This window comes from Giraffa tippelskirchi, chromosome 11, assembly GCF_054371585.1.
Source record: "Giraffa tippelskirchi isolate mGirTip1 chromosome 11, T2T-mGirTip1v1.2.pri, whole genome shotgun sequence".
In the NCBI taxonomy this organism is placed as follows: domain Eukaryota; kingdom Metazoa; phylum Chordata; class Mammalia; order Artiodactyla; family Giraffidae; genus Giraffa; species Giraffa tippelskirchi.
In genome coordinates this window covers 117,472,603-117,494,284 of record NC_137285.1, presented here as the reverse complement: position 1 = coordinate 117,494,284, position 21,682 = coordinate 117,472,603, and the positions used below count along the sequence as shown (strand labels likewise).

Genomic DNA, 21,682 nt, shown 5'->3' with positions numbered 1-21,682 from the left:
TCTGTATTCTGTATTAATTTTAAACTTATTCTCCAGATGTATTTGAGGATTTCATCTCTCCTACCACTGCTGCCCAAACGCTCTTGTTTACAGCCTGTAGTAAGAGGAAAGAGGTAGGTTATTTAGTGTGTGGATAACTTTTGCTTTAATATTTAAAATATATTCAGATACACACTTAGGGTGTTTTTTTTGTTTATTTTATTGAAGTATAGTTCATCTACAGTGGTAATTTCTGCTATTCAGCATAGTGATTCAGTTATACATGTATATGTACTTTCTTTTCCATATTCTTTTCCACTATAGTTTATCATATGATATGGAATATATTTCACCCTGCTATACAGTAGGACCTTGTTGTTTATCCATTCTGTATATAATAGTTTGCATCTGCTAATCCTAAACTTTTAGTTCTTAATGGTTACTTAAGATCATCTTGTCATCAGTGTTTTAAAAGGATTTTTGGATATCCAGTAAAACAGTACTTTTCTCTCTTAATCTAGGTACTACAAAAGACTATGGGATTTTGCTACCAGATTCTCACAGAACCAAATGCCGATCCTCGAAAAAAAGATGGAGCCCTGCATATGATTGGTTCTTTAGCTGAAATACTTCTGAAGGTATTTGGGTGTGTGTGTGTGTGTGCGCGCGCACACGTGCATGCAATTAGTTTGTTTTAATAGTGGCAATTGAGATAAAACTGAATTGAGGTACAGTTTATATGCCAGGGAACCCCCTGTAGCTCAGATGGTAAAGAATCTGCCTGCAGTGCAGGAGACCCAGGTTCAATCCCTGGGTTGGGAAGATACCCTGGAGAAGGGAATGGCAACCCAATCCAATATTCTTGCCTGGAGAATTCCATGGATAGACCATGGGGTTGCAAAGAGTCGGACACAACTGAGCAATTTTCATATACCATACGGTTTGTCCATTTAAAGTGTACAGTTCGGTAGTTTTTCTTATAAAGAGTTGTGCCACCATCAACTCTAATTCCAAAGAGTTTTCATCATCCCCAAAAGAGACTTTTAGAAGTCACTCTCCGTTTTCTCCCAAATCTAGTCCTACCTGTAATCTCCTTTATGTCTCTGATATGGATTTTTCTATTCTGGAAATTTCATATGAATGGAATGATAAAATATGTGGTGCTTCCTGAGTGGCTTCTTCGACTTAGCATATTTTCACAGTTCATCCATGTTATGGCACGTGTAAGTCTTTATTGCCAAATAATATTCCATTGTATTGACGTGCCACATTTTATTTATCCATTCATCAGTAAATGGACATTATTTTCTACTTTTTGGTTATTATGAACAATGGAGTTGTGAACATTTCTGTACACATTTTTGTGTGGATGTGCATTTTCATTTCTCTTATGTAACTGAATTGCTGATCATATGTTGGGAGACTGCTGGACGGTTTTCCAAAATGGCTGTACCATTTTTATATATTAATTAGCAGTGTGTGACAGTACCAGTGTCTGTGTCTTTATCAACACTTGGCTAATGTCTGTCTTCTAAAGTTATAGCCATCCCAGTTGATATCAAATGGTAATTTTACTGTGGTTTTAATTTACATTTCCCTCACGGCTAATGATACTGAGAATCTTTTTTTATGCTTATTGTCTGGTCTTCCTCGGAGAAATTTCTGTTCAAATCTTGTCCATTTTAAATTGAGGTATTTATCTTTTTACTGTGATTTGTTAGAGTTCTGATATATATATATATATAAATTTTTTTCTTTTTTTTTAAATCTAATTTTTTTGGCCACAGTGGGTGGCTTGTGGGATCTTACTTTCCCAACTAGGGATCAGACCTGGGCCCTGGGCCATGAAAGTGTAGAGTCCTAATCTCTGAACCACCAGGGAATTCCCTGTATTCTGAATGCTATGCTAGAAAGCTTTCAAATACAGTTGACCTCTGAACAACACAGGTTTGAACTGTTTTTGGGTCCACTTAATATGTGGATTTTTTTAAGTAGTAAATACTACATTTGGTTGAATCCACAAATGGAGTTGATTGAATCCAAAGATGCAGAATCACAGATATGCAGGGCTAATTGCAAATTAAGTGGCAGATTTTCAACTGCACAGAGAGTTGGTGTGCCAACCACTGCATTATTCAAATCAGCTGTATATGATTTGCAAGTATTTTCTGCCATTCTATGGATTATCTTTATCTTTTCACATTCTTGATGGTGTCCTTTAAGGTACAGTTTCTTATGATTTTGAAAGTGTCTTGTATATTTCTTTGTTATTGCTTGTGCTGAAGGTAATTCTTTTTGCATGAGTTATTTTCTTTTCTTAGTGTATTATATTGTAGTGTTTTTTTCTTCTCAGAAAATTGGTTTTGCCGGAAATTTGTAAACCTGAGTATATCCCTTCACAGCCTAGAAACATCATGTTTTCTTCTACTAAAGAATGAGTGATTGGATTAGATTTATGTTTAGAAACCTCACCTTGTACACATTTTGTCTGATAATTTGTGAAGTCAAGATCTGAAGTTTGTTTTCATTTTAAAGTTAATAAATGATAACTATTTCCAAATGTACGTAAATAATTAGATAGAGTTCATCCAACTCCCAGAACCTTGGTCCATATGACGCTCCATTGAGTTAATCACCATTAATTTGTGGGTGTATTTTGTGTATCTTTCAGTTTTTATACATCTCTTTGCTCATTCTTTTAGTTTATAAAGGGTAAATTAAGTGGTTATTTCTTGTGTAGAAGGCTGGGAATCTTGAGTGGGTTCTCATGGCACTTTCAAGTTTCTGTTTTAACTTTATATTTTAAATTTTATATGTAGAAAAAATTTCAAAAAAAATAATTCCCATTATTACCTTGAGAGCAAAATATTTCTCAATCTATGCTGTATTGTTCATGTAGAACCTTTCCAGAGAGGTTCTTTCATTATAATTTTATAAGAGAAAAATGTTTTGTAAGATAAGGAATAAAATTAACCATTCTTCTATTACTTAAACACCACTGGTGTTAATGTTTGACATAATTGCTTTGTAAACAAACGATGTAAAAAGATTAAAAAATGTATAGTGATTTTGATGTTAATGTTTGAGAATAAGAAAATTGGATATGGATCTTAGGGTTCAAAATTCCAGAATAAATATGTTTTGACATCATTAGTCATTTTAAGGATTTGTGTCTGTTTGACATTTGAGATGATTATATTTATTTGTTATATTTGTTTATTTTTACAGAAAAAGATCTACAAAGATCAGATGGAATACATGTTACAGAACCATGTATTCCCTCTCTTCAGCAGTGAACTAGGCTACATGAGAGCCAGGGTATGTTTTAAAGCTGTATTGTACATTTATGTCTTACAATGAACAACTGCTTATGTGGACTTTTATATGGAAGCTTTTAAATGTTCACTTTAAAACCCTATTTTATCCTAGACTTTTGTGTTTCTTTAAATGGCTGCTCATAATGTGTGCATAGTTTTCATCTGTGTCTGATAGCAGCATCTGTCTGTGTTTTGCATTCAGATCTTGCGATCCACACAAACATCATGCAGCCAAAGAGTAAGTTGGGATCATAGTACTGGTCTAGTGTTGTCTCTCTTGACTTTATCTACCACTGGCCAGCCTCCAAATTCCCACACAAGAACTTTGGCACTAGAAATATTGTCACATGGTAGAATTTAATGTAAGACACCTGTAGTAACTCACTGCACTTTTGTTTTAAAGGCTTGCTGGGTCCTTCACTACTTTTGTGAAGTGAAGTTCAAAAGTGACCAGAACTTGCAAACAGCTCTAGAACTGACCCGAAGATGTCTGATTGATGATAGGGAAATGCCTGTTAAAGTGGAAGCTGCCATTGCACTTCAAGTGCTGATCAGCAATCAAGAGAAAGGTAAAAGATTTGTATATAGAAGACATAGTCCTAGAAACTTGACACATTGTTTTCCTTTTTATTTGAAGTTATTTGTTTACTCTTTGGTATTATTGATTCAGGTTTTAAGGAGTTTTAGCTGTTAGCACCAGAAGTTTTTTCCTCTTTTCTCTTACAGCTAAAGAATATATCACACCATTCATCAGACCTGTCATGCAGGCTCTTCTTCACATTATAAGAGAAACAGAAAATGATGATCTTACCAACGTAATTCAGAAAATGATCTGCGAGTATAGTGAAGAAGTTACTCCTATTGCAGTAGAAATGACACAGCATTTGGTATGTTATTTGATCAGTAATATATGCATTACTTAGATTACAGCAGATATTTCCACAGAGCTTACTGTATATCAGGCACCATTTTAAGTTCTTGATACATATTTTAACTCATTCAATTCTCGTACAGTCCTGTGTGAGGAATATTCCTATACTGAAAGAAAATGTGAGTTATAAAAAGGTTAATTAACTTGCCCAAGTTAGAGGGGTGGGGCTGGGATTCACACTTGTACTGTGTGCCTCTACAGCACATAGTTGTTAACATGTACTTACATTGCATCATGACTAACTTGTTTGTGTGGTTTCCTAGAATGCTTTGCACCAACTTAAAATAGAAATACTAGGTATAAGTAGATTTTTAAAGTGAAATTTGTTAAAATAGTTATTTTATATTTGAACTTTGTGTACAGTACATAGCTCTGAACTTCTGAGAATTAACAATGTAAATTATTTAACGGTAATAGAAAATATGGACATGTACCCAGCAGCAATCCGTTCATATTCCCTATACAGTGATATATTTGGTGTAGTTTATAGTCTTGCTAAATATTGAGATTTGAAGAATCTGACTCTTGTTACTTGCTGTGAATGTTCTTAACAGCTGATTTTGAATTGGGTAAAGACATTTGAGTAAATATAGTTGTTGTTTAGTCGCCAAGTTGTGTCTGACTCTTTTGTGACCCATGTACTGTAGCCCACCAGGCTCCTCTGTCCATGGGACTTCCTAGGCAAGAATACTGGAGTGGGTTGCCATTTCCTTCTCCAGGGGTTCTTCCTGGCCCAGGGATCGAACCCGCATCTCTTGCGTTTATTGGCAGGTAGATTCTTTACCACTGAGCCTCCTGGGAAGCCAGAATAAATGCAGTAATGTTCATTAAAATAATATATTGCATTTATAATAAGCTGATTATTAGCTGTGATTCCTCATAATTAATAACTTTGCTCAGAATATTTTCAAAATGATTGAATTCTGTGGCAACAAAAACCTTGGTGACTAATATTTGATGATTAGTATTTGAGCATTGTCAAATGTTGAGCTGTGCTAAGTCACTTTAGTTGTGTCTGACTCTTTGTGATTCCATAGACTGTAGCCCACCAGGCTCCTCTGTCCGTGGAATTGTCCAGGCAAAAATACTGGAGTGGATTGCCATTTCCTTCTCCAAGGGATCTTGCCAACCAGGAATCGAACCCTCGTCTCTTAGTTCTCCTACATTGGCAGGCGGGTTCTTTACCAGTATCGCCACCTGGGAAGCCCCAGATGTCAGCCAGTAATACTAATGTTCATAATATTAAGCATTTTCTATGCTTTGCCTCATTTAATCCTCACAGTATCTCTATGGAGATGTCAGGAAAAAGAGGTCAAGTAGTCTGTTGAAAGTGACCCGATAAATGGTAGAGCAGTACCATTGACTGTATAATGTTAATTGATTTGGAAATGCCAATCAGTTGTGTTGTCTCAGTGAGAACATTTTAAAAACTATGTTTTAAGACAAAAATGTGTTTATACTGCTTTAAGGGGAAAGCTTAATTATATTCTCTTCAATGTAGGCAATGACTTTTAATCAAGTAATCCAGACTGGGCCAGATGAAGAAGGAAGTGATGATAAAGCAGTTACTGCTATGGGAATCCTGAATACCATCGACACGCTTCTTAGTGTAGTTGAAGATCATAAAGAAGTAAGAAAATAATCCAGTGCTATAAAAGTTTTAGGGAATTTCAAGCCATTCTTCATCAGTTCTGTGCTTTGGGGGGAGGTTCTGACATATATTCTTTGGTCATCTTCTCACATACCTTGATTTTTGCTATCTTTTAACTAGTAGTACCCTTTTCATAGTACCTTATAAATATTTTAGAAGGAATAGGAGGGAGATATTTGTATCTTTGCCTCAAAGCTCTGAGTTTGGGGTTACCTTTCTCAGATCTAAAAGTATAGTGTTTCCTAGGAAAACTTACTTTTGCTAGTTTTCCTTTTTAATAAAAAATTTTTTTAGTTAGGGTATAATCCATGTAACATATACCACCTTAACCATTTTTAGGTGTACACTGTATGTATTCCAAATGGATATCCTGCTTCTGTATCTGATAAGTAAAATTTTATCTCATGTTCGTCTCCTTCCACTTTTTAACATTATGATGACTTTTAGGAATTTGGGATCCAATTGAGGATCATACTGATAATTAAAGGGGAATTTGTATATTCTGTCTGTCTTGTATGACTTGGGTGCCCTACTCACTGTTAGATAAATGGAGCTGACTTAAAAATTACTGGGAGTGGTAGGATTAATGCCTTCTTTTAAATAATTTTTCAGTAAGCTATTGATTTGTATGTCAGCTAACTTCACTTACGTCTGGCTGAATTACACACAAGATTTTAGTCTCTGCAGAATGATGTGGCTCCATTTTTCCAAGAAATTTTTTTTTCTTTATAGTAAACTGTACTTGTTATTTCTTGATTGTCTGATTGTAATAGTATTGCATTAAGTTTCATTCCCAGATTGATTCACAATTTTGAAACATTCCATTTTGAAACAAAGGCTTAAAACAGTTTGTTAACAATATTGACTTTACATTTAAATGTATTGAATTATTATATATTATTTAATAATTCACTCTGTGCTGCAATTCCATATGATTTTTTTCTTCTCTTTTAGATAACCCAGCAGCTTGAAGGAATCTGCTTACAGGTCATTGGAACTGTTTTACAGCAGCATGTCTTAGGTAGGTACATCTGATTGTTCTAAGAATATCCTACTATTTCATATGAGCAAGCATTGTTCTAATGACTTGGTATTCTCTTTTAGAATTCTATGAGGAGATCTTCTCTTTAGCACACAGTTTGACATGTCAACAAGTGTCTCCACAGATGTGGCAGTTACTACCTCTGGTATTTGAGGTTTTTCAGCAAGATGGTTTTGATTACTTTACAGGTAGGTCAAATCATCATAGAAATACTTCGGGTTCCCCTTGTTTGTATTCAGTTTTAGTATATCACATGAACACAAAGTTTTGCGTATTCTTATGTGCTTCCTTGTTTGGATAAGTTATCAGTAGCAATTAATGCTCAAAAATGACCCTAGCATTGATTTCCATTATCCATTTTGATTTAGTTATCACTTGAGATTTTTTTCTTTAAAACATATTCTTAAGTTCCTGTTTCCTGTCAGTCTTCTTTGTATAATCTTTAACATAATCTTTATGTTTACTAAATATGAAGGCATGTACTTTAATAATAGGCTCATTTTTACATTTAATTACAAATGAATAATTAAAAGTGAATGTTAGGGACAAAACATTCAGACTTGCTTCTTTTTCTTAGATTTTTCAGAAATACAGCATTTATGTTAGTAAAGATATTTAACTTACACTTTTTATTAATACAGATATGATGCCTCTGCTTCATAATTACGTAACAGTTGATACAGACACACTTTTATCTGATACCAAGTACCTTGAAATGATATACAGTATGTGCAAAAAGGTAGGTCACCCTAATACAAGAACATGTGAGGCTTGTGCTATAAAAAGTACAAAATTGTGAAGAGACATGATACTACAGTATGGTAAACATAGTATCATATGAGTTTGACATAATAAGGGTTATTTAAAACTTATCAACAAAATGGCTTTGATTCCTAGATCTCTCATTGATGACTTTGACAAGTATTTATGTCTACCTTCTGGTATTTAATTAGAGCTACGTTTCTTGATTTTAGTGCCTGGATCTTAGCTTAGCTTATGCTCTGCTAAGTTTTGAATCAAAAGAAGAAAAGACCAGAAATGATTAGCGATGTTTTATAAAGAACATTCTCAGACTCAAAGACATAGAAGACAAACTAATGGTTACCAAAGGGGGAGGGAGGGTATAAATTATGAGATTGGGATTAACAGATACAAACGACTATGTATAAAATTAATAAACAACAAGCTCCTACTGATGTTCAAATAAATAATAAACCATAATGGAAAATAATATGAAAAAGAACATGTATATGTATTTATGACTTCCCTGGTAGCTCAATTGGTAAAGAATCTGCCTGCAATACAGGAAACCCAGGTTCGATCCCTGGGTGGGGAAGATCTGGAGAAGGAAATGGCAACCCACTCCAGTATTCTTGCTTGGAAAATCTCATGGACAGAGGAGCCTGACAAGCTACAGTCCGTGGGGTCGCAAAGAATTGGACACGACTTAGCGACTAAACCATATGTATGTATAAGTGAATCAACTTGGCTCTGCACCGGAAACGAATACAACAGTGTAAATCAACTACTTCAATAAGGAAAAAAAAAGAAAGGAACTCCTTGGAGGCTGTGAGTTTATGGTTGCTGTACAGTATTAGTAAGTAGCAAGATTGTAAAATCTGAAGGTTCATTTTTAAAAAGTCAAAAATACCAGGCCATTTTTGAAAAATCATAAGATACATATACATGGTGAATGTTGCTTTTTTTTCCTCTTAAGAAGTAGGAGATAAGTGATTGATTGGGGTTCTTTGATGTCATAGTCAGTGTAATTGGTAACATGAGTTCCTTACATTATTTGTTGAGAGCTCTCAGTCTGTTTAAAACCAGACATTAAAAAATGATTTTTCTCCATGAAGTTTTTAGATGTGTTTGTCATCCTCATTCTTTCTGAACACTTAGTTGCAGAATAATCATCTAGTTATGTTATTATTTATTGCCAATTGTTTATGTTGATGTTCTGGGAACAGAGATAGCTATGCCATCTACACTCCTATTCTAAAACACTTATCCTTAACCCTTTGATTCCTCTAGTGCTAATGAGCATGTGAATTACATGCTTTTATTTCTTCTCTGGGGACAACTTCTGCCATCAACAGACTGCCTTTTCATCCTGCTCATCTCACAATCCATTGCCAGTATTTTTTTTTTTTTTAAGACATAGTGGTTGTCAACTTGTTACGGTGCAGAATGGCACAACAGGGGAAGTCCTTTGATTATTTAGACCAATGTTACAAACAACTCCGAATCCTTATAGTTCTTTAGACTGTAGTCTGTGCAATCACTCATATTTATTTATTAGACTATCTTAATACTTCAACAGTTACAGACTGATTTAAAGGTTTTGAGACGCCTCCTTTATATTTTGTGTTGATCAGGTTCTTACGGGAGTTGCGGGAGAAGATGCAGAGTGTCATGCAGCAAAACTGTTAGAGGTCATCATTCTGCAGTGTAAAGGGCGTGGCATTGACCAGGTCAGTGAAGCCATTAATGATTCAGGTTGGAGGATTCAGAGAATCTTTCCCTCCGCTTTTTGTTTTGGGGCATTTGTTATATATATATTTTGTATGTTGTTTATTATGACACCAAGATAACATGTTAAAATTGCTTAAAATTTAACCAATATTTAATAGTGATCATATATTTAATATGTATGGAAATAACAAAATGATTACCACAATAAGGTTAGTTAGTAGGAATATTTTGAATCCATGATTGCTGTTGTGGTGGGGCTCTCATATCTCAGTGAAGACTGATTTTTCTCTAAAGTTGGATTTCCCACTGAAATGCTTCAACAACAAAAAATTATTGGATCATTTAATGGAAAAGGGTTTAGTTGAGGAAATCAGAAAATTAATATGGATAGGATAGTTAATGCCTGCTATAATTGACGGTTTTGAAATGTTTTCCTATCTTTCTCTATAGTGCATTCCCTTATTTGTGGAAGCAGCTTTAGAGAGGCTGACAAGAGAGGTGAAGACAAGTGAACTTCGAACAATGTGCCTGCAAGTTGCCATTGCAGCTTTGTATTATAATCCACACCTACTTCTCAATACCTTAGAAAATCTTCGCTTCCCTAATAATGTTGAACCAGTTACAAATCATTTTATTACACAGTGGCTTAATGATGTTGATTGTTTCTTGGGGTAAGTGACATGTACTGGGTCTTTGTTTATATAACTTTGTGAGGAACTCTGCAAAATTTTTTTTAAGAAAATATTTATTTTATTTTTTTCAGGCTTCATGACAGAAAGATGTGTGTTCTGGGCCTATGTGCTCTTATTGATATGGAACAAATACCACAAGTTTTAAATCAGGTTTCTGGACAGATTTTGCCAGCTTTTATTCTTTTATTTAATGGATTAAAAAGAGCTTATGCCTGCCATGCAGAACACGAGAATGACAGTGATGATGATGATGAAGCTGAAGATGATGATGAAACGGGTAAGGGATTTGCAATGTAGGAAGCCAGTCTTATTACCTAGTTAGAAATATCACTGGACTTACTCCTTTAGCCCTTCTTCTAATGAAAATGTGGGATCATAGCCAAGTATTTACATGTTCATTCATTCATAGACTTTCACCAGATTCCCACTATAGAGTATAAGGTCCCTGAGGGCAGGAACTTTCAGCTGTATCTCCACTACATAAAGCAGTTCTAGGCAAAGATGATTTTTGGTTTGGGGTTTTTAGTGTTTGTGAGCATCTAATACATTTCACCTGTGAGACACTACAGCCCACAAGAGTAAAAATAGATGTTGTTATTGTAATGGTTCCAAAATATGATAATTGCCATTTTTGTCTTTTATCATATATTATCTTAGCCAGCCTTTAAAAAAAATCTTGTAAAAGGTATTCCTGTGGAAATAACAAACTGTTACTTTACTATTGGTATTTATTTGGTTTGGTAAATACCATAAGGTTCAGAGCATGCCAAGTGCTGGTTCTCATTCAGTCCATTTTCCAACTTTAGAATCTATATATAATATTAGAATACTAGAAATCTAGATTATTAACAATTGTGGTTAGTTTTATTAGATTTCTTTGAGAATTTTTTTCTATTTATTGCTGAATGTGTATTTAAACACCAATTCCTGGAACTCTCCCTTGAATTTATTCAGTTGTGATTTTCCAACAGTGATGATTGTCAATGAGTTACAGTGAGTAACAGAGTATTTCAGTGTTAACAAGAGCACCTTTTTATGACTTGGCAGAGGAACTGGGCAGTGATGAAGATGATATTGATGAAGATGGACAAGAATATTTGGAGATTCTGGCTAAGCAAGCAGGTGAAGATGGAGATGAGGAAGATTGGGAAGAAGATGATGCTGAAGAAACTGCCCTGGAAGGCTATTCCACAATCATTGATGATGAAGATAACCCTGTTGATGAGTATCAGATATTTAAAGCTATATTTCAGAGTAAGTTGACTTGTTCTATGTAATTCAGATAGTTCCGTATGACTCATTTTCCTGAATCAAACTATTGTTCTTTATGTCTGCCACCTAAAGAAGAGATTGGGGTATATCAAACCCAAACTAGAATATGATTTAGGATTGTTAGGGAAAGTAACCAAAGTTACTTCTCCTATTGCCTTAGAGAGTCAGAGTATTTTCCTCATCCTATTATTTTACTTTTATTTAGATCATAATTTTGAAATAGGCACATCATAGGAAAATTGTATACTTCATTGTAGCCTCCCAGATTTCCCCAGACGTATCTACCCTTAAGTTTCTTGTGTTTATGTATTTGTGTGTATTTCTCCCCCTGGCTAAACCTGTGCTTACCTATCTGAGAATTTGACTTTTTTTTTTCATGTATAGTCTTGGGAATCTTTGTTCTTTTCTCCTGCTTCACAGTGTGTGGCTATAGACTACTAGGTGCCAGTTTTTGTTTTTGATCATCATTTACTTGGATTTCAACAAAAAACATCAGTGTTCTTTAACCTCGCTTAAGAAATTTAATTGACACTATATTTGAACCTCTTTTACTTCCAGTTAACTACTTTGCTATTTTATCATTCCTATGCATTATGAATTTTGATGTAGAATAAATTCTCTGATAAGCAAAGCATTAATCTTCTGAGCCCACGACAAAGCAATTTTGATGAAAGGTTGCAGAAATGCAAGTAATTGTTTTGGGGCTATGTGGCAGGCTGTTAAAATTGATTGAAGTGCCAAGAACTGACTGGCTTTTGTCCTTGACTTTGTATTTTGTATACTTAAACACATGTTAATTCCTAAAGGCTGGTTTATAATAGAAGGCTCATGCACAGTAAAGGCAATAAAGTAGAAGTAGAAGATTATGAGGAATCAGTTTTCATTCTTGGGAATTTCTCTGTAAAAAATTTTTATTTTGTGGAAAGCCTTTATAGAGAACATTTTCTCTCACTCACCATACACACACACCCCTTTCTATAGCTAATTGAAACACAGACGTATGTAGTTAAACTTGTTACCTTTATATATCAGCTTATCTAGTGCGTGTTTTCATTAAACAGTGAGATTTTTAACACCTGGTCTTGTGACATGCTGGGAAATTTTGTTATTCCTTCTTACGGGTTGTGTTTGACCATAATTTAGACTATAATATAAAAATATGTGAGTATTTTAAGTACTGCAGAGTACCTTTCTATGGAAAGACTACATATATTTAAGAAAGATTTTTGAATAAGAAATGAAGAAAAAAATAAGAATTTATTTTGTACCATTCATCTCTTTTTTAAGGTTTTTGGGTTTTGTTTTTTAATGTAGGAATTTGAAAATTATATCCAGAATGTGGGAATATGTCCGTTTTTAGGTTGCTTTAACTCTGAATCTGCTAAGGAGTTTGATTAACTTTATTTCTAGTGTCCCTACTTTGTTACCTGTTAGATAACAACTGATTTAGGCTCTTAAGTTCTTATTTACTAAAGGTGAGGATTTTGAGCATGATTAGATTTTTGAGGCATAATGCTAAACCAGAAATTTTTCTCCTATATGTTTTTCTCACAAGCAATTTAAAATACTGTAGGTAATTATTGGGAAAATATAAACTAGATCAGAATTTCAGTACTGGAAGTAGAGTAGAGGGAACAGAATAGTAGAGAACTACCAGGACTCTCTTGTTGCCCTTTTTTACCTTGTTTTCTTTTTGATAGCTATACAAAATCGTAATCCTGTGTGGTATCAGGCTCTGACTCATGGTCTTAATGAAGAACAAAGAAAACAGTTACAAGATATAGCAACTCTAGCCGATCAAAGAAGAGCAGCCCATGGTATGTTAATTGACCCTCTTTAATGCAATTAATAACTTTGATACAGCTTTAAAGTTTAAATTAAGTGATTTAAAATTATGTAAAAGCTACAGTTGTTGGAAGTGATAAGAAATTCACTCTAATCTGTAGGAATGAGATTTTGGTTTTGGCCACAACTTCTTGATTTTAAGTGTAGTTGAAGACTATAATAAGGTTGCTAAATCTCATGGGGCTGGTTTGATAGTGGAAAATACTGAAAACTGCAGTTTCTTAAAAGTATATTAAAGACATACATCATTTCTTTTCATCAGTAAACATTTCATGCTTAACAATATATAAATGCTTTTCAATATAGGATATTTTAGGTAATACACATTCCAACAGTTTTGTAGGTCTTAATAACTGTGAGTCAGACTAGTTTTATATTCAGAGAGGGTCCTCCTTATAAAAAAGGAAGTATTTATACCTTCTTTCTAAAGTATTTATGTTTGAATTGGCTTGCAGTAAATTCATTAGCTGTTACTACCTTTGGAATTAGATCCTTTTGATTCAGTATTTGACTCAAAATAGGGTATTTAAAGATTTTTCTTTTTAAACAATGGGAAGTGAAAATTGGCTAAGAAGTCTACAGCATGCAAGAAAGTTCATCTTCTCTACATATTACGCACTTCTCTTCTCTTCTTTACGTATGGAGGGAGAACAGAGACCAAAGTTTGGAACTTCCTGGCTAATATTGGTGGTTAAGCTGTTGTTAAAGTCTGTTAGTTCCTTCTGTTCTCCAAAGTAGTAAGCTGATCGAATGCTCTACCAAATGTTTACTTATTTGTTTTTCTAGAATCCAAAATGATTGAGAAACATGGAGGATACAAATTCAGTGCTCCAGTCGTGCCAAGTTCTTTCAATTTTGGAGGCCCGGCACCAGGGATGAATTGAGTTACCACTTTCCTTCCTGCAGTGTGATTGTAGTGAAGAGCTTGTGTTCCTCCTAGTAGCGGTTCCAGAACTGGTTCATGTTATCTACTCTAAACTAATTGATCAATAGATGGACAAAGAAACCCCAGAAGGTGGGACTTGATCATGTAACTTGGCACTGAAAATGAAACCAGAGGGATTTTGGCCGGGGAGGGAGGTAACTTGGGGGTTAGGGAGTATTTTCTTTATTTTTTTGAAGAAAGTAAGGATTTGACTGAAAGTTCAAGTGACACTGTGGAAATCTGCAACAGGAGGGGATGTCATGAAGGCAGCTTTTCTTTTTCTGAGGAAAAAATAGGCATGGGCTACAGGACTATTTAAAATGTCTCATTTACAGTATAAGCTCAAAGGTAGATGTAATTTTTACACCTATGAGTATTTGTCCGATTTCTGTCTCTCCTTCACCATTGGGTATCTATTCTTTATATGTAAATAAGATAAGGTAATCGATAGCCTTATTCAATCTTCATCATTTTCATTCATCAAAGATTGTTCCTATGTAGATTATTGGACATTTATTGTAGCACTACATAACTGATTAAAACAAAATCTGTAAATGAATTAGCACTTTCATATTGAAACAAGCCTGCTAGCCTATGTATAAAATAGCAAAATGTTTGCTGTTTATAAAAAGAGGGGATGTAATGGGGTGGGGGGCAGGGGTAATTTCAAGTTATTAATTTAAAAATGAATTAGGAATTTTGTACCTGGTGACTTTGTGGTGCACTCACCTCTGATAGTGACTTGAATTCGGTATGTTAAAAGGGGTTAGTGATATTTCATTGCTGCTAAAAATGGCAACTCCCTCTGTGTCCTGTTTTTTTCTTAAAGCTCTCAGTGTACAAGTGGATATTTGGGTACAAGACCTTACTGTAACAAAGAGGAAAGGTGATATTTGAAGCATGTAAATTGGATATAAAGTTCTACTCTTAAAGAGTTGATCAAAGAGTATGACTAAACATCTATATATGCAATCTATTAAAAGAACTTAATTCGGCTCTTATGTCTTGATTTGATTGCAGTTTTTTTCTAATTATAAATTTTTTTCCTCATTGATCTATTTTTATTCTATAACTAGAAAGAATAGGAAATGCACACTTTTAAAATTGACATCTAACACCTGCCCACTCCCTTTCCCATCTCCTCTGCCCCTCTTTGTTGATGCTGGTATCTGATAGGCTGAAGGCACAGGGTTCCCTCCAAAAACCACTGTTGATACCACTGCAAAAACAAGCCAGCAACAAGACAACTTGGAGAGGTTGACTTGCTTTCCTCTCTTCTAATTGCATGTTCAAAAATAAGCTTTTATTGATCTTGAACATCTGTCAGATGAGTCATACATTGGGTTATTTTTTTATATACATGTATACACACAATATTTCAAATTGAAAGCAACATCTCAATGGATTCAAAACTATTGAGTGCTGTTGTCTATAACAGACTAGAAAATTTGTAAATGTAAAAATGAAACAAATGCACATATTATTTAAAATGCATAATGAAAACCCGTTGGTGTTGTGTTTTTCTTGTATGCCAGTAATTAAGCCACTACTGTTGGCATTGTTTGGTTTTCTATTTTAACACTGAAGGAGTGAAAGTATTTCCTATATTTATGAATTTACTATGAAAATCTTGGCAAAAAAAGAAAAAAATGTTTGTCTGAAATGTGTGGGTGAAAATTGTTAATCAAGTGTGTTTCTATTTTTTCGCCCCAAGTTGAACACCATCTGTAAACCCTAGGTTGCTTCAGGGGATTTCATTATTATATAAAAGTCATAAAATTAAAATGGAGTAGTTGTATATATGCAACATTATGTACAGAGGGGAAGTGTTGAATAGTATTAAACATTTTCGTCTTCCTTTACCTTTTATCCCCTACCTAATATCTAGTCTACTTTTTTAAATTTCAAATTTCACTGCTCTTTGAATTGATAATTTCAATTTTCACATTGTTATTGGAAACCATATTAATAAAGGTTTTAGTTATTCCCATGCACAGTATGAAAATTCTCGGTTGCTGAGGTTTTGTTTCAAGAAAATGTATTGGCATGTCTTTGAGATAAGTTTTATTGTCTCCTCTGTCATACAATCCAAACTAATCTACATTTATGAATTTTTGACTGAAATGAAAGACCTTAAAATTAAACTATATTTAATATTAAATACTGTTCAAATGGTAGTTTCTAATGCATCAAATATACCTCAATTATTTTCAGTATTTCCTTAAATATAACATCAACTTAGAGTTTCTTATAGATTATGAATCTTGATAATGTATCAGTGTTTTTAAATAAGGTTATAGGACTTTTAGATAACTTTTTGAGAGTAGTATTTATAAACCTGTAATTAGTTGCATGTGCATTTTATTTATTTAACATACAGCGTTTCCCAGTTTCACTAATCTATAACTTATTTTTTAATTTATACAATTCTGATTTTGTTTGGGTTTCAGTATGTCTTTTTTAATGGCTGACATTAGCATAAAATCTTCACTTTTTTGTAAACCTAAGCCATCCATTTTTATAAAAGCTATTCATTTATCAGTATTAAATAAAAGATGTTAATCTATTTCTCTGCAGGTAACAGAATGGTGATTACTAATCTACATGCCTTACCAGAATAATGACTGTTATGTTCACCTCTGGAAGAGACCAGAGTGTAGAGCAGGGGTGGCCATACCACAGTACTATGGCTATGTTCAGTCCCAGATGTAGTCCCTGAAGCAAGCATTTAGAAAAAGTTATTAGGAATTATATTAATATACACCATGTCTTTGGGGGGGGATGTAGCACAATGACTTAAGCATAATAGGTATCCCATAAGTGTTTGTGAAATAAATGACCTAAAATTACATTAAAACATTGGTTATAAAAATGTCAGTTCTGTTCTATGTAATTTTAAGGTTTCGTGAATGTTGATCCCTTCTGAAGTTGAGGTTTTACTGTTGATGAGGTTGGCCACCCTTGCAATAATAGCACTTTACTTTGGTGCATGTGGTTTTTACAAACGGAAACTATATATACAGCTAGAAATCCAGAATTTTGTAATTATGAGAGGAATATCTTTTAAGTAACTTTTTGAGAGGTAATTCCCCCTCTAGTTTTTTTAAAAAGCACCGGTGATAGATAGAAATTTGTCAATTATACTTGGTGTCTGAATCCTATATTTAAGTGCTTCCTACCAGTCTTTTTTAAAAGTTCCTTTTAACATCCTTTTAATAAACTCAAAAAGGAATTTCCTCAATCTGAAAGAAAGGCTAAAACTAATGGACTTAATAATGCAAGAGTAAAAACCCTTCCTAAGATCAAAAATGCCTCCTGTTGCCACTTCTATTTAGCATTGTACATAGGGTTTTGTTCATTGTTGTCGTTCAGTTGCTACTGTGTCCAACTCTGACCCCATGATCTGCAGAACACTAGGCTCCTCTGTCCTCCACTTTCTCCCCAAGTTTGCTCAAATTCATGTCCATTGAGTCAGTGATGCTATCTAACCATTTCATCCTCTCCTTTTGCCTTCAATCTTTCAGTAAGGGTTTAGCCAGGGCAGTTAGGCAGGAAGAAGTAAGACATCCAGTGGGAAAGGAAGAAGTAAAATGTATTCTCAGATGACTGATGTCACAGAAAACCCTGAAGAATCCACACACAAAGAGCTTAAAATTTGCAAGGCATAACATTAATATACAAAAATCAGTTGTATTTCTATACAGCAGCAGTGAAATTAAGAAAATTACATTTACAGTGTTTAGTCACTAAATTGTGTTCGACTCTTGCCACCCCATGGACTGTAACCTGTCAGGCTCCTCAATCAATAGGATTTCCCAGGCAAGCATACTGCAGTGCAGTGGGCTGTCATTTTCTTCAGGGGATCTTCCCAACACAGGGATTGAAGTCTGCTGCTTGGTTGGCAGGTTTCTTTACCACTGAGCCACTGCCTAGTAAGAATAGATAAACTTTTTTTTTTTTCTTCTCTTTTTTTGCTGTAACTTCTGGCTTCTGGGATTTTAGTTCCCCAATCAGGGATTGAACACATGCCCTTGGCAGTTAAAAGCAGAGTCCTAACCACTGACCACCAGGGAATTCCCAAGGATAGATACCTTCTACTGACCAAAGGAATAAAATTGATGTAGATTTCATCAAAACTTTGTGCTTCAAAGGTTACTTTGGAAAAGTGAAAAGACTCAAGAGGATGGGAAAAATATCTGCTAATCTTGAGTATATTCAGAACTCAACAAGAAAACCCCAATTTAAGAACGGTAAAGAATCCAATTAGACCCTTCTCCAAAGAAATAAATGGCCAGTAATTTAGGAAATGCTTAACATCTCTAGTCATTCAGTTCAGTTCAGTCACTCAGTCATGTCCAACTTATGCAACCCCATGGACACCAGGTTTCCCTGTCCATCACCAACTCCTGGAGCCTGTTCAAACTCATGTCCATTGAGTTGGTGATGCCATCCATCCATCTCATCCTCTATCGTTCCGTTCTTCTGCCTTCAGTCTTTCCGGGCATCAGGGTCTTTTCCAGTGAGTCAGTTCTTCACATCAGGTGGCCAAAGTACTGGAGTTTCAGCTTGAGTATCAGTCCTTCCAATGAATATTCAGGACTGGTTTCCTTTAGGATGGACTGGTTGGACACCTGGAATCTTCAAGGGCTTTAATTGATAAAATTTTGTAAATAGAGTTTATTTTCTCTTAGCTTGCCATTAAAATAAACCAAACATGGGGCAAGAGTTTCCAAGACAAGTGACACATCTAACAGCCACAGCTTCCAATGGAGAGCAAATGACTAGCTTGTTTTTAAATTCTTCAGTATTTTAAGAAAAAAAGAAAAATTAAAAATTCTTCAGTGTTTGAAAATCAAAGTCGCTCAGTTGTGTCAGACTCCTTGCTACCCCATGGTCTATCCAGTCCATGGAATTTTCCAGGCCAGAATGCTGGAGAATACCAGAAAACTGGTTAGCCATTCCCTTCTCCAGGGGATCCTTCCAACCCAGGGATGGAACCCAGGTCTCCCGCATTGCAAGAGGATTCTCTACCAGCTGAGCCACCAGGGAAGCCCTCAGTGTTTGGGGGAAAAAAAAGATTGTAGATTTTTTCATTGTTTTAAAAAATCTACAAATTTAGGGCAAAGATGTATTAATAAAGCTATTACAGAAATAATTTAGTAACTCAAAGTCACCTTCTCCTAGACATAGTTACTTTTAAGAGCTGAATGCATTAATTTTTTTTGCCCAACCAGCAGCCTTGTGGGATCTTAGTTTCCCCACCTAGCCCTCAGCAATGAAAGCATGGAGTCCTAACCACTGGACTGCCAGGGCATTCCTTCCATGTTTTTTCTATACATATAATACTTTATTAAAGTATATCAGTGTGCAAAAATATGCCCAAATCAACCAATTTTCCAGAAAATTCTGAGTTAAATGTTTTTAAAAACAATAGTAACAGTTTTTGAAGGAAGCTAGAAGTTAGCTAGCCTGTTTAGAAAACTGGTGAAAAGGTTCAGCTTTGTGGAAAAGCCTGAACTAACAATGATTGGCAGTTAAATGTTTTCAAGCCATTAATTTGTTAAGATGTAATAAGAGATGAAGAATAGGAGGTGATTTAGGGAAAATCTGGATTATGGATGGCCCTAAATATTACAGCATTCGAACTCCGTTCTGTAGTCAGTGGTAAACATTGTAACACAAAGTTCTATTATCTGTGACAGTATCATTAGTGTATCTTTGCAAATTAAAGTAGAATTATAGCATCCTATTCACCATTATCATTCAATGTTTACAACCACTTAGTAGGTCCCAAGGATAGAAAGATGTCGTGTAACCAAGATCCACAATTACAGGGTGATTTTTAACTTCCTTTTGAGATTCTGTATTACAATGTTTTAACAGACTAAAGGTTAGTGACTTAGTAATAAATGACTAAATTCCATAAAAATATTTTGATTCTTTTAATAACATTTCTGATTACAAAATATAGATGTAACATCTGGAAGCTACAGAAAGTATAAATTAGAACGCTTGTTTGTTATCTGAAACCTCTCCTCTGTGAAAAAAGGAGTCTATCCATTGGGAACAAGACTGGAATGAGCCAATTCCTCCAGTTTCAAGCAACTTAATCCAATCTACGTGTCCCATGTTTTATTCTTATAAGGGAATAAAAGATGGTAACTACTTTAAACTTCTAAACATCATGTATTCAAACGACACTCAAAAGTCTCTTCCTTCCAATGGCGTTTGGGCACCAATTAGGCAGCTATACCTTGGTTAGGGTCAGTCTGCCCGTCACTCCCTCCCAAAAACAAGGTAACACTAAAATCTCAAACTAGACTCAAGTGTAAATAAATTTACACTAAATTATCCTGAGGCCAGTCCATAATCACCTGAAAGACACTAAGTAAAAGATTATCCAGCTTTCTCCAATTTTTGTAAGCATCACACAAGTCTCCAGTTACAGCGGCACCATCCTCTTCATTCTTAAGTAACTCAAATCTACACTTGGAACGCCCGATTTAACACACTTTATCTCATCTTTATTCAGCTTCGTTGCCAAAGCACATGAATACATACTGAATACTCCTCAAATGAGACGTGTATTTCCAATAGCTTAAAAAAGTTTGGGTTAAGAGCTACGAGAAACATTACCTAAACTTCACAACTAACTTGTATCCAATCTTAATAGGTACAGGAGATCCACGCAGTGCTCTCCCCACCTTTTTTGACTTTAATTCGCGACACACACAAGAGGGAAAGTAAAAAAGAAGTTAGCGACACCATTAGAGACGACTTCAAAATCTGAACTTAAACAACATAAAGCGCAAAGCATCCGCAATGTCTCCCAGCAGAGTCCAAGACCACCGCCTCGTTGTCGAGCTTCGCCTGAGCTTCCGCTGAAGCAGGAGGTTCATCCTCCTACCAATGATGATACCCCGACGACTGGAAAAGCAAAGGTAGTCTTGGCAGCCAGTGACAAGGATACGGCAGCTCTCAAAAACCAGAACCTCCATCCACGAGCAAAGGCCTCAGCTGGCACCAAGAGCCCCCAGGGAACTGTGAGCCGTCGCATCCCGTCTCACCCCACCCTACCGACGGGGCAACACTCAGCAATTGCTAGGCAAAGCGCAACCGATCTCCAGAACGCACTCCAGCAAGCCCACCGGGAGAGCCAAGGCCACCTCCTAGCCCCTGTGGGGAAAATGGCGCCTGTCAACTCTTCTCCCTCCCGGCTAGTCACAAGGACCAGCCTCCCTCCCTCGCTACAAAATGGCGCCTCCTGCGGGGGCCCCAGAATAGGCATAATTCACTTGTCAGCGAGGCGTTGTCGCGCTGGGATGAGCTGTTCTGTCAACCAGTCAGAAGCAGGAACTTTGGTTCCGCACTTTGGGTAAGCCACTCAGCCGCTGGCTGTAAGGCCAGGCGAGGCTGACGTCAGGTAACGGGGCGTGGATAAGGCCGTCTTCTTTCACGTCGCCTAAATTTGAGCCAATGGCAAGCAGGAAGCGTCCAGTGAGTGACGTAATGACAGCCCAATGGAGGCTGGGGGCGGGCCTCAGAGCTACTATGCG

At 35.6% G+C, this 21,682-nt stretch overlaps 2 protein-coding genes and 1 non-coding gene across 5 annotated transcripts in view; all 3 read left to right on the top strand.

Moving 5' to 3' along the window:
• The window catches only part of IPO7 (importin 7), a 44,554-nt gene extending 28,423 nt beyond the window's left edge, over positions 1 to 16,131 (top strand). Inside the window, exons 11-25 of one of the 2 annotated variants that reach the window (XM_081540692.1) lie at positions 37 to 113; positions 501 to 617; positions 3,208 to 3,297; positions 3,700 to 3,865; positions 4,023 to 4,183; positions 5,729 to 5,857; positions 6,833 to 6,899; positions 6,983 to 7,108; positions 7,562 to 7,659; positions 9,296 to 9,391; positions 9,843 to 10,063; positions 10,156 to 10,361; positions 11,132 to 11,338; positions 13,057 to 13,173; positions 13,988 to 16,131. In XM_081540692.1, the coding sequence (XP_081396818.1) occupies positions 37 to 113; positions 501 to 617; positions 3,208 to 3,297; positions 3,700 to 3,865; positions 4,023 to 4,183; positions 5,729 to 5,857; positions 6,833 to 6,899; positions 6,983 to 7,108; positions 7,562 to 7,659; positions 9,296 to 9,391; positions 9,843 to 10,063; positions 10,156 to 10,361; positions 11,132 to 11,338; positions 13,057 to 13,173; positions 13,988 to 14,085 (1,976 nt within the window). In that variant the 3' untranslated portion in view covers positions 14,086 to 16,131. Of the gene's footprint in view, positions 1 to 36; positions 126 to 500; positions 618 to 3,207; positions 3,298 to 3,699; positions 3,866 to 4,022; positions 4,184 to 5,728; positions 5,858 to 6,832; positions 6,900 to 6,982; positions 7,109 to 7,561; positions 7,660 to 9,295; positions 9,392 to 9,842; positions 10,064 to 10,155; positions 10,362 to 11,131; positions 11,339 to 13,056; positions 13,174 to 13,987 lie in introns of both variants that reach the window. The other variant, XM_081540691.1, reaches the window with a different exon arrangement.
• Positions 3,434 to 3,618, top strand: LOC145528068 (small nucleolar RNA SNORA23). The gene has a single exon (XR_014070140.1). It is a non-coding gene; the product is annotated as a small nucleolar RNA SNORA23 (small nucleolar RNA).
• A 4,668-nt stretch (positions 16,132 to 20,799) lies between the features above and the next one.
• Positions 20,800 to 21,682, top strand: part of ZNF143 (zinc finger protein 143) — a 56,464-nt gene continuing 55,581 nt past the window's right edge. For both annotated transcript variants that reach the window (XM_081540702.1, XM_081540701.1), the window contains exon 1: positions 20,800 to 21,501. The gene's annotated coding sequence lies outside the window, so the exon portion shown is untranslated. The remainder of the gene's footprint in view (positions 21,502 to 21,682) is intronic.